The 17,414-nt window shown below is 26.4% G+C and overlaps 2 protein-coding genes across 2 annotated transcripts; both read right to left on the reverse strand.

Moving 5' to 3' along the window:
- Positions 1-8,461: 8,461 nt before the first annotated feature.
- LOC145965581 (uncharacterized) lies at positions 8,462-10,462 on the reverse strand. The gene is made up of 2 exons (XM_083089253.1): positions 10,351-10,462; positions 8,462-9,242 (listed from the first exon to the last, which is right to left on the reverse strand). The coding sequence occupies exon 2, from the start codon at positions 9,240-9,242 to the stop codon at positions 8,622-8,624; it is 621 nt and encodes a 206-aa protein (XP_082945379.1). The 5' UTR covers positions 10,351-10,462; the 3' UTR covers positions 8,462-8,621.
- A 2,552-nt stretch (positions 10,463-13,014) lies between these two features.
- On the reverse strand, positions 13,015-15,255 carry LOC145965608 (uncharacterized). Its single transcript, XM_083089275.1, has 2 exons — positions 15,028-15,255; positions 13,015-13,884 (listed from the first exon to the last, which is right to left on the reverse strand). Exon 2 carries the CDS (start codon positions 13,759-13,761, stop codon positions 13,222-13,224), a length of 540 nt encoding a protein of 179 aa, XP_082945401.1. The 5' UTR covers positions 13,762-13,884; positions 15,028-15,255; the 3' UTR covers positions 13,015-13,221.
- Positions 15,256-17,414: the final 2,159 nt, after the last annotated feature.

Genomic DNA, 17,414 nt, shown 5'->3' on the forward strand with positions numbered 1-17,414 from the left:
GGAAAATATATTTCGCGCAATTTATTTATTTAAAAAATAGAAACTGAAACAAGTGAATAGTAGAATTATATATAATTTTATTGCGATATAAATGATAATTATTTTTTATCAATTCTTAAATTAAAATAAATCTTGTATCGCGTTTTCATTTCTTCGCTTATTTAAATATAATATATTTATTATTTTTAAATTATATAAAAGCGCGGAATTATAGATCAGATACGAAATTTTAAAAAATATATAAAAAATAGGCAAATAATATATCTATATAAAATAAATAATCTTTAAATAAACAAATCTTAAAAATAGTTTTAATACTTTACGATATTTATCTTTTAATTATTTATAAAAAAATAGTTTTATATATTGCGTAACACTCAATAATATGTAAATTATTATCTTATATAGATATGTGTAGCAGATATGTGTTATTAATTTTACTTATTTGATAAGATGAATGTATCGAGTATCGATATTTTACCAATTCATGATAAGAAGCAATGTAATAGCACCGACAAGGTACTGTTAAAAGCAGTCTAATGCTAAAAATAGGTAATTTGAAAAATCCGCTGTACGTTAACGCTCTCTCAAAAAATATAACAATTAAAAGTAAGAATAATAAGCATAATTCATAACAACAGAAATGCAGTTACTTGAAAAAAAAATTATTATGTTTATATATATATATATATATATATATATATATATATCAAATTATAAAATAATCTGTATAGTTTATACACATTTGTGTATTATGCACTATGATGTATGTAATAATAAAGAAAGACATTTTTCTCTAATATTTAAAAATTTTAATGGTATTTTTAATATATAATGATTTTATATCCTTTATTTTTAATCTTTTTTATTAGAATTTTAGCTAAATTAAATAATAGACTTAGATAAATTTTGTTAGAGGAAAATCAGAAACCAAAAATTTGTAAGGAAAAAAATTTTGTATTTCTTTAATGTGTTTTTAAAAATTTCATTAATATCATTTACTTTAAATACTAATTTTTTTTTATTAAAAGTTATATTCATCATTGTTAAAGTTTTATTTTTTGAAGAATTATTAAAAATAAATATATAAAATAATTATAATTAATTACGGATTGAATATAAGTTGTCTCAAATTTTTATAATTGTACAAAAAGATAATATCATATTTTGTATAATTACCCACATTACAGCATTACGCACATACAGCACATTATACTAAAAGATAACGAAAAGATGTCATTTTTTAAGTTATCTTTTCGACAAAACGAAAAGATGTCTATAAAGACATCTTTTCGCTTTGTCCAAAAGATGACATAAAAAAGACATAATAGTATGTGGCACGTGTTTCTTCGCTTGCCGCTACGCGACGAGTCACTCTTAACCCACACAGCATCAAGTCGTCTAAAAATACTACCAAAACTGGACATTTTTTTGTCACAGACATCTTCTACTGACATCGTTAAGTCGACGGAAAGATGGCTAAAATTCGTCTCATGACCCGAATTCAGTGACTTTTAGTCTTGTCTATATATGATGACTAAAAGATGACTTGATTAATTCTATATAGATTATCGACACTTGGTAGTAGGAATACTTCAATACACGCAATAAATGGGCTATTTCTCCCCCTTTATCCGCCTAATTTCTAATAATCTGTTTAATATTCTGAATCCCAATAAGAAATCCAGATTAAATAAATTATTTTAAATTCAATTTGTCAGAAATTAAACTGATAAACAGTAATGTCAGGAAAAGGATGCGGTTCACACGCATACAATCATTCTGCGTAGCATTGATGCGTGCGAGCAGTATCCTCTTTCTGGTATTACTGCTCGTAAAAGGCAAAAATATGCTTCAGATCTTATATTAATTACTAATTCTTTATATACATTTCATGATAAATATTAAATACGAGATAAATTAAGAGTGGCTCGCCGCATAACGGCAAGCGAAGAAACACGTGCCACATACTATTATGTCTTTTTTATGTCATCTTTTCGACAAAGCGAAAAGATGTCTATAAGCCGTCGCTCGTTGTTTATTAAAAAGTTATTAACAAAAGAATTTCACAATTTTAATGCTTTTTATCTCTGAAAATATTGATTTGAGAAAAAAAATTTTAAGCAAAAAATAAAGCCGCTGAAAAACTTTACAAAAAAAGGTTATAAATAATTATTTTAAATACATTTATTACAATTTAAATTTATATAGAATTTAATACAATTTAATACAATTAAAAAATATCACAAATGTATGTGTACACACACACACACACACGCGGGGGGGTGCAAGAGGGGCCATCGGCCCCCCCTCCCTCAACCACCCCGCCGGTAGGGGACGCATTGCGAAGAGATGAATCACAATGAATATATGCTGTAAGTTGTAAAGCGAGGTCCACCTTGTCTACCAGCGGGATGGTTGCCGAAAGCCCCCCTTGCACCCCCCGCGCGCGCGCGCGCGTGTGTGTGTGTGCGCACATACATTTGTGATATTTTTTAATTGTATTAAATTGTATTAAATTCTATATAAATTTAAATTGTATTAAATGTATTTAAAATTATTATTTTTTCATATAACAGCTAAAATAGTAGGTTTATGAAAAAAATGCATATAACCTTTTTTATAGAGTTTTTCAGCGGCTTTATTTTTTGCTTAAAATTTTTTTCTCAAATCAATATTTTCGGAGATAAAAAGCATTAAAATTGTGAAATTCTTATAATAATAACTTTTTAACGAACAGCGAGCGACGGCTAAAATCTTTTGGATGTTACTCAGGACAGTGACCTTGATAACATATGTCAAGGTCAAGGTAATCGAGGCGGACTCCCGTCATCGAAATATTTACCCTTAAAGACGTCTAGAGGACTTTAAGACGTCTTTAAGTCGTCTTTTAGATGTCTTTTGGACATGTGTGCTGTCTAAGAATATTTATCTTATGGTAAAATGGTATAGTTGAAACGCTTATTAGCAACATTATCATAATAACCATAATGGTATAACAACTACCATGAAACTATTAAACATGACTAACATATAATGGAGCCAATACTTATCGGCATGATAAGATAATATTGTTGAAACGAATGACATATATGTATTATAAATTTTTTTAAATTCTTTTTTACTTTCATAATATAAAAAAACTTATACGATGTTAAACTATAAATAATACATAAATAAATATAATGCAATAAATAATATTATATGTAACTAGCGAATATTTAATTGTTTAAACAAAGTAAATTCATATAAATTAAAATTATAATATAAATATAAAAAAATAATATATTCTTGACAACCTCAGTATTTATCATATTGTTTTTAATTATTATTTAATTATTTAATTCATAAAGGATTTAAGAGCAAAATTTCTATGAAATGTGCATTGCTGTAATTACTGATAATACAATAGAAATCTAAAATTTTACAATCTGAATTTCTCATATTTAATTTTTGTTTATATACTTATATGTTTATCAATTTTTATGAGTAATAGTTCATATTTCAGCGTTACATAAAATTATGATCAACGTTTCTATATTTTCACAATTAAAATAGAAATTATCAGTTGAATCAAATTATCAAATTAGAATTAATTAGTTTTATACATGCAAAGTGATTGAAATATCGAAATAAAAGATGAGTTTATAAATAATAACTAATTATAAAAAGAAAAAAAAAGATTATTAAAGCTCGGACGCAGTAAATGATGCGAAATAATTGATAAAAATATTGAAATAATGTACAAATAATATATAATATGTATTCTACTCTTGTATATATATACAGGGTGTGTCATTTTAAGCGATGCAGCTGAATATCTCTTAAAGTAAAAGAGATTGGGAAAAATGTTTCAGACAATAGTTGTATGGTTTCGAGGGGGACATAAGACGGTGCCATTAGTTTGACCTTGAAGAGTCAGCTGAAGGTCACCTCCAACTTTGTAAATGGGACACCCTATATGCTTTTACATATTCTTGTAGCTCATCTCGAGAGCTTTCCAGAACACTATAATTACTATAATTAAGTTAGTTTTCATTAAGTACTTTCCGAGTTATGAGGCTTGAAATCATTTCTTAATTTTACATAAACTGTAAAATATCTTGTAAAATATTCATTTTTCGATTCTTTTCTTTATTCTTTATCTTACCTTAATACTTTTATGTACAAAATAATGAGAGGAATCAATTGATGTAAAGAAAACACATAGTTATTTTTAAGAAAAAAAATGTAATTGTTAATTGCAAATTACATTTTTTTTTTTCGAAACAATTATGTGTTTTCTTTACACCAATTGATTCCTCTCATTATTTTGTACATAAAAGTATTAAGGTAAGATAATCGAAAAATGAATATTTTACAAGATATTTTACAGTTTATGTAAAATTAAGAAATGATTTCAAGCCTCATAACTCGGAAAGTACTTAATGAAAACTAACTTAATTATAGTGTTTTGGAAAGCTCTCGAGATGAGTTATAAGAATATGCAAAAGCATATAGGGTGTCTCATTTAAAAAGTTGACCTTCACGTGACCTTCAGCTGAGTCTTCAAGGTCAAACTAATGGCACCGTCTTATGTCCCCCTCGAAACCATACAACTATTGTCTGAAACATTTTTCCCGATCTCTCTTACTTTAAGAGATATTCAGCTGCATCACTTAAAATGACACATCTTATACATACATATATGGCAAGCGATATTTTCCGCAATGATCGATTTATTATACGCTGTTTTGGTAGACGCTGAAAAGAAACGTTTGTATATAATTCATAGATTAATCGCGAAATGGATAAATAATTTCAAAATACAATGTCTTCTGATTGTAAGATCGTTATGATAAGTTGTTATTTTATAATCATAGTGCGGTTAATTGTTTCTTTCAGAAATTTTCGCATAAAATTTAGAGCCTCGTTTCGAGAAGCATAAAAGTAAAATAAGATTGAGAGTGACAAGAATAAAATGTTTTTTTAAATTAGTTATTTTGATATTTGACATCAGATAAAATTTGAAATTTGTTCGATTTACAATCGCAAGAAAATTATACGATCTGGAGATATCATGTACTTATATTCACCAAACTGTGACAAAATTAATAGAGAGAAAAGAATATTAATGAACGTGATATTGTGAAACAACTTCTCTTTATATGAATTAAGAAATAAATTTATTCACACACTTGATATATACTCATCTTATATCGCGAATAAATATGCGATTATGGTATCTAATAATTATGGTATCTAATAAAATATTATACAAAGTTAAAAAAATTTCAAAAAGCTAAACGCGTGGATTATTTGGCAATCTTACATCTTTCTTTTCTTAATGTGACACCATCCGATTATGAGATCATTAGAAGCCCAATAAAATTTGAAGTTTTTAAAATAAAAGAAAAATAGAAAAATTAAAGAAAAATTAAAGAAATAGAAAAGTTCGGAAAATCTAGGAAGATATTTCTTTAAACGCTCTCTTTTATAAAAAAAAAATAAAATTTTTTCAACCGAAAGGTTTGGAATGATCATATAACATCTACAAAATCACAACACATTATTTTGTTGTTAAAAATTTTATTTAATTGAGGAAAAACAATTTGTATGACATACTGTTTGATTTTGTTTAGAAATTTATTTATTATTTATTTATTTATTATTATTTATTTATTTATTTATTATTATAAAATTTATTTAATGTATTATACAGGGTGACCCATTTTAACTTAGGCAGCCAAATAACTCGAAAAATAAGCAAGATAGAGAAAAATGTTTTACACAAAAGTTGTATGGTTTCGAGGGGGCCATAAGATGGTATCATTGGTTTGACCTTGAAGAGTCATTTGAAGGTCACGTGAAGGTCACTTCAATTTTTTTAAATGGAACATCCTATATATTTTTGTACATTCTTGTAGCTCATCTCGAGAGCTTTCCAAAACACTATAATTAAGTACATTTTTGTTAAGTACTTTTTGAGTTATGAGGCTTGAAATAATTTCTTAATTTTACATAAACCGTAAAATATCTTGTAAAATATTCATTTTTCGATTACCTTACCTTAATAGTTTTATGTACAAAATAATGAGAGGAATCAATTGGTGTAAAGAAAACACATAGTTGTTTCGAAGAAAAAATATGTAATTTGCAATTAACAATTCCATATTTTTTCTTAAAAACAACTATGTGTTTTCTTTACACCAATTGATTCCTCTCATTATTTTGTACATAAAAGTATTAAGGTAAGATAATCGAAAAATGAATATTTTACAAGATATTTTACGGTTTATGTAAAATTAAGAAATTATTTCAAGCATCATAACTCAAAAAGTACTTAACGGAAAGGTACTTAATTATAGTGTTTTGGAAAGCTCTCGAGATGAGTTATAAGAATATGCAAAAGCATATAGGGTGTCTCATTTAAAAAGTTGACCTTCACGTGACCTTCAGCTGAGTCTTCAAGGTCAAACTAATGGCACCGTCTTATGTCCCCCTCGAAACCATACAACTATTGTCTGAAACATTTTTCCCGATCTCTCTTACTTTAAGAGATATTCAGCTGCATCACTTAAAATGACACATCTTATACATACATATATGGCAAGCGATATTTTCCGCAATGATCGATTTATTATACGCTGTTTTGGTAGACGCTGAAAAGAAACGTTTGTATATAATTCATAGATTAATCGCGAAATGGATAAATAATTTCAAAATACAATGTCTTCTGATTGTAAGATCGTTATGATAAGTTGTTATTTTATAATCATAGTGCGGTTAATTGTTTCTTTCAGAAATTTTCGCATAAAATTTAGAGCCTCGTTTCGAGAAGCATAAAAGTAAAATAAGATTGAGAGTGACAAGAATAAAATGTTTTTTTAAATTAGTTATTTTGATATTTGACATCAGATAAAATTTGAAATTTGTTCGATTTACAATCGCAAGAAAATTATACGATCTGGAGATATCATGTACTTATATTCACCAAACTGTGACAAAATTAATAGAGAGAAAAGAATATTAATGAACGTGATATTGTGAAACAACTTCTCTTTATATGAATTAAGAAATAAATTTATTCACACACTTGATATATACTCATCTTATATCGCGAATAAATATGCGATTATGGTATCTAATAATTATGGTATCTAATAAAATATTATACAAAGTTAAAAAAATTTCAAAAAGCTAAACGCGTGGATTATTTGGCAATCTTACATCTTTCTTTTCTTAATGTGACACCATCCGATTATGAGATCATTAGAAGCCCAATAAAATTTGAAGTTTTTAAAATAAAAGAAAAATAGAAAAATTAAAGAAAAATTAAAGAAATAGAAAAGTTCGGAAAATCTAGGAAGATATTTCTTTAAACGCTCTCTTTTATAAAAAAAAAATAAAATTTTTTCAACCGAAAGGTTTGGAATGATCATATAACATCTACAAAATCACAACACATTATTTTGTTGTTAAAAATTTTATTTAATTGAGGAAAAACAATTTGTATGACATACTGTTTGATTTTGTTTAGAAATTTATTTATTATTTATTTATTTATTATTATTTATTTATTTATTTATTATTATAAAATTTATTTAATGTATTATACAGGGTGACCCATTTTAACTTAGGCAGCCAAATAACTCGAAAAATAAGCAAGATAGAGAAAAATGTTTTACACAAAAGTTGTATGGTTTCGAGGGGGCCATAAGATGGTATCATTGGTTTGACCTTGAAGAGTCATTTGAAGGTCACGTGAAGGTCACTTCAATTTTTTTAAATGGAACATCCTATATATTTTTGTACATTCTTGTAGCTCATCTCGAGAGCTTTCCAAAACACTATAATTAAGTACATTTTTGTTAAGTACTTTTTGAGTTATGAGGCTTGAAATAATTTCTTAATTTTACATAAACCGTAAAATATCTTGTAAAATATTCATTTTTCGATTACCTTACCTTAATAGTTTTATGTACAAAATAATGAGAGGAATCAATTGGTGTAAAGAAAACACATAGTTGTTTCGAAGAAAAAATATGTAATTTGCAATTAACAATTCCATATTTTTTCTTAAAAACAACTATGTGTTTTCTTTACACCAATTGATTCCTCTCATTATTTTGTACATAAAAGTATTAAGGTAAGATAATCGAAAAATGAATATTTTACAAGATATTTTACGGTTTATGTAAAATTAAGAAATTATTTCAAGCATCATAACTCAAAAAGTACTTAACGGAAAGGTACTTAATTATAGTGTTTTGGAAAGCTCTCGAAATAAGCTATAAGAATGTACAAAAATATATAGGGTATTCCATTTAAAAAAATTGAAGTGACCTTCACGTGACCTTCAAATGACTCTTCAAGGTCAAACCAATGATACCATCTTATGGCCCCCTCGAAACCATACAACTTTTGTCTAAAACATTTTTCTCTATCTTGTTTATTTTTCGAGTTATTTGGCTGCCTAAGTTAAAATGGGTCACCCTGTATATAGAAATTTGGCAAAAATTTTCATTTTTAATCATTTTTAATTAAAACAAATAACATAAAGAATTGAAAATTGATTTCATTGGGTATGTTGGAAGAGTTATCATATTATATAATTTATATTAGTTATTATATCATATAATTTAGCCAAATAATATACCAAAGATAGTATCCTTTCCCTGTTGTTTTTTCTCCTTCTGTTCCTTGTCCTTCTGTTCCTTGTCCTTCTGTTCCTTGTACTTCTGTTCCTTGTCCTTCTGTTCCTTGTCCTTCTGTTCCTTGTCCTTCTGTTCCTTGTACTTCTGTTCCTCGTCCTTCTGTTCCTCGTCCTTCTGTTCCTCGTCCTTCTGTTCCTTGTCCTTCTGTTCCTTGTACTTCTGTTCCTTGTCCTTCTGTTCCTTGTCCTTCTGTTCCTTGTCCTTCTGTTCCTTGTCCTTCTGTTCCTTGTCCTTCTGTTCCTTGTACTTCTGTTCCTCGTCCTTCTGTTCCTCGTCCTTCTGTTCCTTGTCCTTCTGTTCCTTGTCCTTCTGTTCCTTGTACTTCTGTTCCTTGTCCTTCTGTTCCTTGTCCTTCTGTTCCTTGTCCTTCTGTTCCTTGTCCTTCTGTTCCTTGTCTTCTATTCCTTGTCCTCCTGTTCCTTCTCCTTGCCAATTTGGTTTATAATTAGTTTGGTCGGTATTAGAGAGTTGGTTCGGATCTGAAGAATGGGTCTGACTCGATATCATTATGATAGCCATCATCATTAAAATAAAAACAAGTTTCATCTGCAAATTTTATAAATCGAAAATTAACAGTAATAAAGAGTGAAATGTAAGATAATAATACAAAAATTAAAAAATATCAATTATATTATTAATCTATTAATATTAAATCCAATTATTATTAAGTTCATGTTTACTGTTGGATATATTAAAATAATAGAATGCTTTCAGAAGATAATTCAATGAAGAAATATTAAGACTCAAATTTATATAAAATAAGACAGCATATTATTCATATTATTTGTATTTCGACAGCGTATTATTCGTATTTGACGTTTTAATTATGCTTAAATAAATAATTTTGATAGATATAAATGATACATTAGTTTTAAGATATTTTACTTTTTAGATTCTTTTTTTATTTTCCTTCAAGCATGATTATAGAACAGCTTATAATTATTTTCTTTTTCAATATTAAAATAAAATTAATACTATCAAAATATCAACGAAAAATTGTTTAATTTGAAAGACCTTAAGCATAAGCATAAGAATTTGAAGAATGCTATTCAATTTATTTGCAACAATGTAAATAAATACCGTTCGCAAATATTTTGGGCATGTTTGCAAAAATTTTACAACTTTGATAATTCATTTAATAATTTGAATTTAATAATTTAATAATTTATTTTATAATTTGAATTTAATAATTTGATTTTTTTATTTAAATATCTAAAAAAAATTATTATTATTTATTAAAAATCTCGATTTTTTCTTTGATTCTTTTTCTTTTTTTTTAAATTACTTTAAATTTACTTTAAATAATCTCAAAATTTGATTCGTTCTTTTCTTTATTAATTTATCTTTTTAATATTTTATTCAATTCAATTGCATTGAAATGAATCTATTCATTTCTTTTTATCTCACCTAATATTGAGAAGAAATATTATAAAACGTTAAAGTATATGTGTAAAAAAGAGCTAAATATAAAGAGATATTTTAGATTGATATTTTGATAAATAGCTAATTAAGAGTATCCTTATTCTTATTTTCTATACTTTTTTTTAACAGAATTATTTATATTGGAATTATCTTGTTGTAATAAAGTGCACATTTAGAAAATCATCTAATATAATACTTCAACGCACATATAATTGATTTATTTGATACTCACTTTTAATCCTTCTTCGAGAAGTTTGCAATGCAAATTTCAAGTTAAGCTGCAGTGAAAAATTACACGTTTGCTTCAAATTTTGCTACACAATGATATATAACGTTCAGTTCGGTATTTATAACCAAGTCAAATAATTATCTAAAATTGCATATGTTATTAAACTCTTTCGCAATAAACTAATTTCCAGCAAATTGCAACTTTTACAACAGACTATCAAATGCACTTATTATGTTTGCGCAACTTACAGTTTTGCAATTGAAATATCATTTATGATAACTTATTGTGAATTTTCAAAGTAGTTGCAAATTCATACAAAGAATATAAAAAATATATTCTTTTATTAGTAATTAAAGGCATAATTCACAATAATAAAAAGCATGTAAGAATTGATCGATGTAACTATTACGTAATTTAACATGTAAAATTAAAACAAACTACATGTACAACAACATGTAAAATTAAAACACACTGATATAAAATGAGATATACAATAGTATCAAATACGAAAACATTGCATTTTGATACAAGAATGATTTAAGAAACAATTTTTTCACAAAATTTTGCACAAATATTTAAAAGAAATGGAGATTAAGAAAGAAATTTGTTATATATAACGAAATTATTTAATGTATATGGATATTATATCATCCATTTGCATGGATATTATATCATAAGCTATTTTTTTAATAATTCATAATATAATATAATTCTAAATATCTAAAACATTTTTTATTAATTACAAGCATTTTATATTCCAGATATAGTACAATTAATAGCGACAATTACAGATATTAATATCAATTAATAATAATATTGTCTAATAATAACGATATTGCCTAATAATAATAATAACAAATGTTTAATAACAATTATTAGTAGCATTATCATAGTGCAATGACAACCATGAAACTGAACAATCAAAAATGACTCACATATAATTGAGCCAATTCTTATCGGCATGATAAGATAATATAGTTGAAACGAATAACATATTATAAATTTTTTTTATTCTTTTTTATTTTCATTTTATATAAAAAAACTTATGCGATGTTAAACTGTAAATAATGCATAAATAAATATAGTGTAATAAATAATATTATATGTAAATAGCGAATATCTAAGTTTAAACAAAGTAAATTCATATAAATTACAACCATAATAAGTATAAAAAAATAATCGAAATATTTTCAACAATCTTAGTATATATCACAACATCTTAATTATCGCTTAATTTACAAAGGATTTAAGAGCAAAATTTGTTGAAATGTGCGTTATTATAATCACTGACTCTACAATCGAAATCTAAAATTTTACAATTGGGATCTCTCACATTTAACTTTTCTTATCTACTTATATGTTGATCAATTTATATGAGTAGTTCATATATTTCAGTATTATATAAAATTGTAGTCAACATTTTTATATTTTTACAATTAAAATGGAAATGAAACAGTTTTGTACACGTAAAGCGGCCGAAATATCGAAATAATTCATGCATAAATAATAATTCATATATTTTATTCTTTTCTCCATTTATATAAGCACAAATGAATAAAGAATTATTTTCTCCTCAGTTATTTAATTACGATTACAGTTATTTAATTATTCTTACGGTCGATTTTCAAGTTCTCTGTTTTTTAATTATATCTCACGTATATTTTTCCACACATTTATACGTTCTTCATACATTTCTCTAATAATAAAATATATGATAATGATTATAAAATATATGATATAATATATGATATTGATTATAAATTCGTTTATTAGCTCAGCTAGAATAAATAAACTATCTTCTGCTCCTTCTTCTGATCCTTCTCCTTCTTCTGGTCCTTCTCCTTTCTGTCTTTTTTCTTGCGAATTTGGTTTAGTTTGGTCGGTATCAAAGAGTTGGTCCGGATTTGAAGAATGGGTCTGTCTCGATACCATTACGATAGCCATCATCATTAAAATAAAAACAAGTTTCATCTGCAAATTTTATAAATCGAAAATTAACAGTAATGAAGAGAAATGTAAGATAATAATACAAAAGTTAAAAAATATCAATTATATTATTAATCTATTAATATTAAATCCAATTATTATTAAATTCATGTTTACTGTTGAATATATTAAAATAATAGAGTGCTTTTAGAAGATAATTCAATGATGAAGAAATATTAAGACTCAAATTTGTACAAAATAAGATAGCATATTAAGGTCGATTCAGACTATACGGCACGGACCAACACGTATCGGCAACGATTCGTATTGGCACCGGCACGACAAATTATTGCATTTGTTCATACTGCTTCAGCAATTATCCGTCAGTTGACATTTAGCAGTTACAAATTATAAAATGGATGAATCATTCAGCGACAATGAATTGGCTCTTATAGCTTTACTTTTAGACGAAGACGAAGCTGAAGTCAAAAAAATAAAGAAAAGATGTCGAAAATGGGTACATCCAATATTAAAAAAGAGAAAACTTGAAGGAGAGCATTGGACATTATTCAAAGATTTACTTAAATATGACGATAAATTTTACCAATATTTTAGAATGCCGCAATGTAAATTCTATGAGTTATTAAAATTGATCGAACCTATGTTACAAAAACAAAATACGTCATTTCGTGAGGCAATTTCACCGACAGAAAGACTTGCAGTTTGTTTAAGGTAAAACATTTTTATTGAATTTACAATTTTTCTGTATAAGCTGTATTCTCATTATACGCTGTTTCTTCGCTGAAATGTGACATTGTAAATGAAGATGATGGTAAAGAACGTGATACATTATACGGCCCAGTGTGATATTGCATTTGTGCAGAATGTTGATTTTGTGTATTAGGTCCAAAAAATGGTTGTTCTTGCGTAATTTGCTTCATTTCAAGATCAGTGATAATGGAGAATATTTGCGACTATGCTATGTTTTGATAAGAAGGAGAAAAATTCTTTACTGTCGCTGCAACTTGAAAAAAATGTGTCTATTGCACTAGGTTGAGTCGAAGAGTTATTTGGAGTTATTTGCGATTTAGTTTTTTTATCCAATATATATTTCATCAATATTGCTGATGCCGTTTCTGGTTGTGTTTGGCACCTATTTCCCTTAGTCTTTGTTTTGTTTGTAGCGAGAGATTTTCTATAATTTTCTTTTTGTTTCTTCTTTTTTTCATCTTCGGCATGTAATTCCTCATCAATATCGTCATCTTTGCCATCATCCTTATCATTTTGATTATCTTCTCTATCACCGTTTCCATCATCTCTTCTGTCATCGTTCCGATCATCCCTTCTGTCATTTCGAACATATTCTCTATCATTGTTTGTATCATTATATACGTTTTCATTCGGTTCATCCTCATTATCATCATCACTAACATCTTTCAAATTAGTGCATGTTTCCCTTTCTTGCATGAATGATAATAAGAACGACATCTCATTTTCAAATTTCCATTTTTTTATTTTTGAGGCGGCCTGTCCACTTTTCGTTTCACGCTTTTTTCAAAGCTCTTCTAAATGAGTCTCGGAGATTCATCCATGTTTTTTTGCAAACAGCAGCTAGAAAAAGACGAACAATATTTGTATAAAAATTGACAAAAAAATATATATATACATATACATATAACTAACTATATAAAAATAAAATATTCTAAAAAAATATTCTATAAAAATGGGATATTTTAAATTGAATATTTTAATTTATATTTCGTAGGTTCTTAGCTACTGGTGATTCATTTAGAACAATAGCTATCAGTTATCGACTCGGACATTCAACAGTGCAATCGATTGTTATTCAAGTATGCGAAGCAATAATAGAGAATTTAATGTCATTAACAATGCCAAAGCCTACAGAAGATCATTGGAAAAAAATTGCCGAAGAATTTTGGAATATTTGGAATTTTCCAAACTGTATAGGCGCTCTCGATGGGAAACATGTAGTGATTCAAGCCCCCGCAAATAGTGGATCTCAATTTTTTAATTATAAGAAAACATTTTCCATTGTCCTCTTAGCATTAGTGGATGCACATTACAAATTCATCACGGTAGACATAGGCGGATATGATAAGAATAGCGATGGAGGCCTATTCGCTAATTCGAAATTGGGCAAAGTGCTTGAAAAAAATAAATTAAATGTCCCGAAAGATAATGCGCTTCCTAATACGCAGAACGTTATGCCATACGTCATAGTTGGCGATGAGGCATTTCCATTAAAAAAAATATCTTCTGAGACCATATCCTGGTTCGCAAATTCAGGAAGATAGATCGAAAAGAATTTTTAACTACCGTCTCTCACGCGCACGAAGAGTTTCCGAAAATGTGTTTGGAACACTAAGTCAAAAATTTCAAATTTACAATCGAAGGCTGAAATTAAAACCAGAAAATGCAGACAAAATCATTATGACTACGTGCATTTTGCACAATTATCTCAGAGATTTTAGTATTGATGTACAAGATTATACGCATAATTATAACACTGGCACTGGTTTGCAAAATTTATCACGCCAAGGGGGAAGTGCAATAAACACTGCATTTACTGTTCGAGACGCATTCAAAGAATTTTTTATGACAGAATATGGTCGTGTTGAATGGCAAGACACAATAAATTAAAAATATATTATAAATATATATAAATTATAAATATATTATAAGTAACCATAAATATATAAAATAAATATAAATAAAATAAATTATTTATCTTACCTGGCTAGTTCATATCCTTTGCAATTCTTCTCCAAACATTTTCTTTATACACGGTATCGCTATATTTCGCATGATTCATTACATATAAAGGTTCATGGAACTTAACAATTTCTATTAATTTTTCTTAATCCATCTTTTGCTGCGTCCGTTCTCGTGCGTTTTTTCCGTTTATTGATTCACATTGACAAACGAGCATCGGAACGTCACCGACACGTACCATCAAAACATTCTTTACAAGAATGGGTGTACACATACATTTGTGATATTTCTTAATTGTATTAAATTGTATTAAATTCTATATAAATTTAAATTGTAATAAATGTATTTAAAATAATTATTTTTTTATATAACAGCTAAAATAGTAGGTTTATGAAAAAAATGCATATAACCTTTTTTGTAGAGTTTTTCAGCGGCTTTATTTTTTGCTTAAAATTTTTTTTCTCAAATCAATATTTTCGGAGATAAAAAGCATTAAAATTGTGAAATTCTTTTGTTAATAACTTTTTAATAAACAACGAGCGACGGCTAAAATCTTTTGAATGTTACTCAAAAGAGTGAGCTTGACAACATATGTCAAAATCATTGAAATCGGTGAGGTCGTCCGTAAAGTGCATAATTACCTTATTTTCTTTTTCAATATTAAAATAAAATTAATACTATCAAAATATCAACGAAAAATTGTTTAATTTGAAAGATCTTAAGCATAAGCATAAGAATTTGAAGAATGCTATTTAATTTATTTACAACAATAAGATATAAATAAACCGTTCGCAAATATTTTGGACATGTTTGCAAAAATTTTAAAACTTTGATAATTCATTTAATAATTTGAATTTAATAATTCATTTTATAATTTGAATTTAATAATTTGATTTTTAAATTTAGATTATTTAAATATCTAAAAAAAATAATTATTTATGATTTTATTAAAAATCTCGATTTTTTCTTTGATTCTTTTTTTTTTAAATTACTTTAAATTTACTTTAAATAATCTCAAAATTTGATTCGTTTTTTTCTTTATTAATTTATTTTTTTTATATTTTATTCAATTCAATTGCATTGAAATGAATCTATTCATTTCTTTTTATCTCACCTAATATTGATAAGAAATATTATAAAACGAAGTATATGTGTAAAAAAGAGCTAAATATAAAGAGATATTTTAGATAAATATTTTGATAGCTGATTAGGAGTATCCTTGTTCTTATTTTCTATACTTTTTTTAAACAAAATTATTTATATTGGAATTATCTTAAGAATTATCGAAAGAAATGATTATCTTGTTGTAATAAAGTGCACATTTAGAAAATCATCTAATATAATACTTCAACGCACATATAATTGATTTATTTGATACTCACTTTTAATCCTTCTTCGAGAAGTTTGCAATGCAAATTTCAAGTTAAGTTACAGTGAAAAGTTACACGCTTGCTTCAAATTGTGCTACACAGTGATATATATAACATTCAGTTTGTTATTTATAACCAAGTCAAATAATTATCTAAAATTGCATACTATTATTAAACTCTTTCGCAACAAACTAATTTCCTGCAAATTGTAATTTTTACAACAGACTATCTGCAAATGCCCTTATTATGTTTGCTCTACTTTCAGTTTTACAATTGAAATATCATTTATGATAACTTATTGTGAATTTTCAAAGTAGTTGCAAGTTCATACAAAAAATATAAAAAATATATTCTTTTATTAGTAATTAAAGGTATAATTCAAAATAATAAAAAGCATGTAAGAATTGATCAGTGTAATTATTACGTAATTTAACATGTAAAATTAAAACGAACTACATGTACAACAACATGTAAAATTAAAACAAACTGATATAAAATGAGATATACAATAGTATCAAATACGAAAACATTGCATTTTGATACAAGAATGATTTATATTGCATTTTATATTGCAGATATAGTGCAATTAATAGCGACAATTACAGATATTAATATCAATTAATAATAATATTGTCTAATAATAACGATATTGCCTAATAATAATAACAATGTTTAATAACAATTATTAGTAGCATTATCATGGTGCAATGACAACCATGAAACTATCAAAAATGACTCACATATAATTGAGTAACTAGCGAATATCTAAGTTTAAACAAAGTAAATTCATATAAATTACAACCATAATAAGTATAAAAAAATAATCGAAATATATTTCGACAATCTTAGTATTTGTCACAACATTTTAATTATCGCTTAATTTACAAAGGATTTAAGAGCAAAATGTTGAAATGTGCGTTATTATAATCATTTACTCTACAATCGAAATCTAAAATTTTACAATTGGGATCTCTCACATTTAACTTTTCTTATCTACTTATATGTTTATCAGTTTATATGAGTAGTTCATATATTTCA

This window comes from Camponotus vicinus, unplaced genomic scaffold (genome assembly GCF_025532165.1).
Source record: "Camponotus vicinus isolate PSW18456_S1 unplaced genomic scaffold, iyCamVici1.0 SCAF_1, whole genome shotgun sequence".
Classification (NCBI taxonomy): domain Eukaryota; kingdom Metazoa; phylum Arthropoda; class Insecta; order Hymenoptera; family Formicidae; genus Camponotus; species Camponotus vicinus.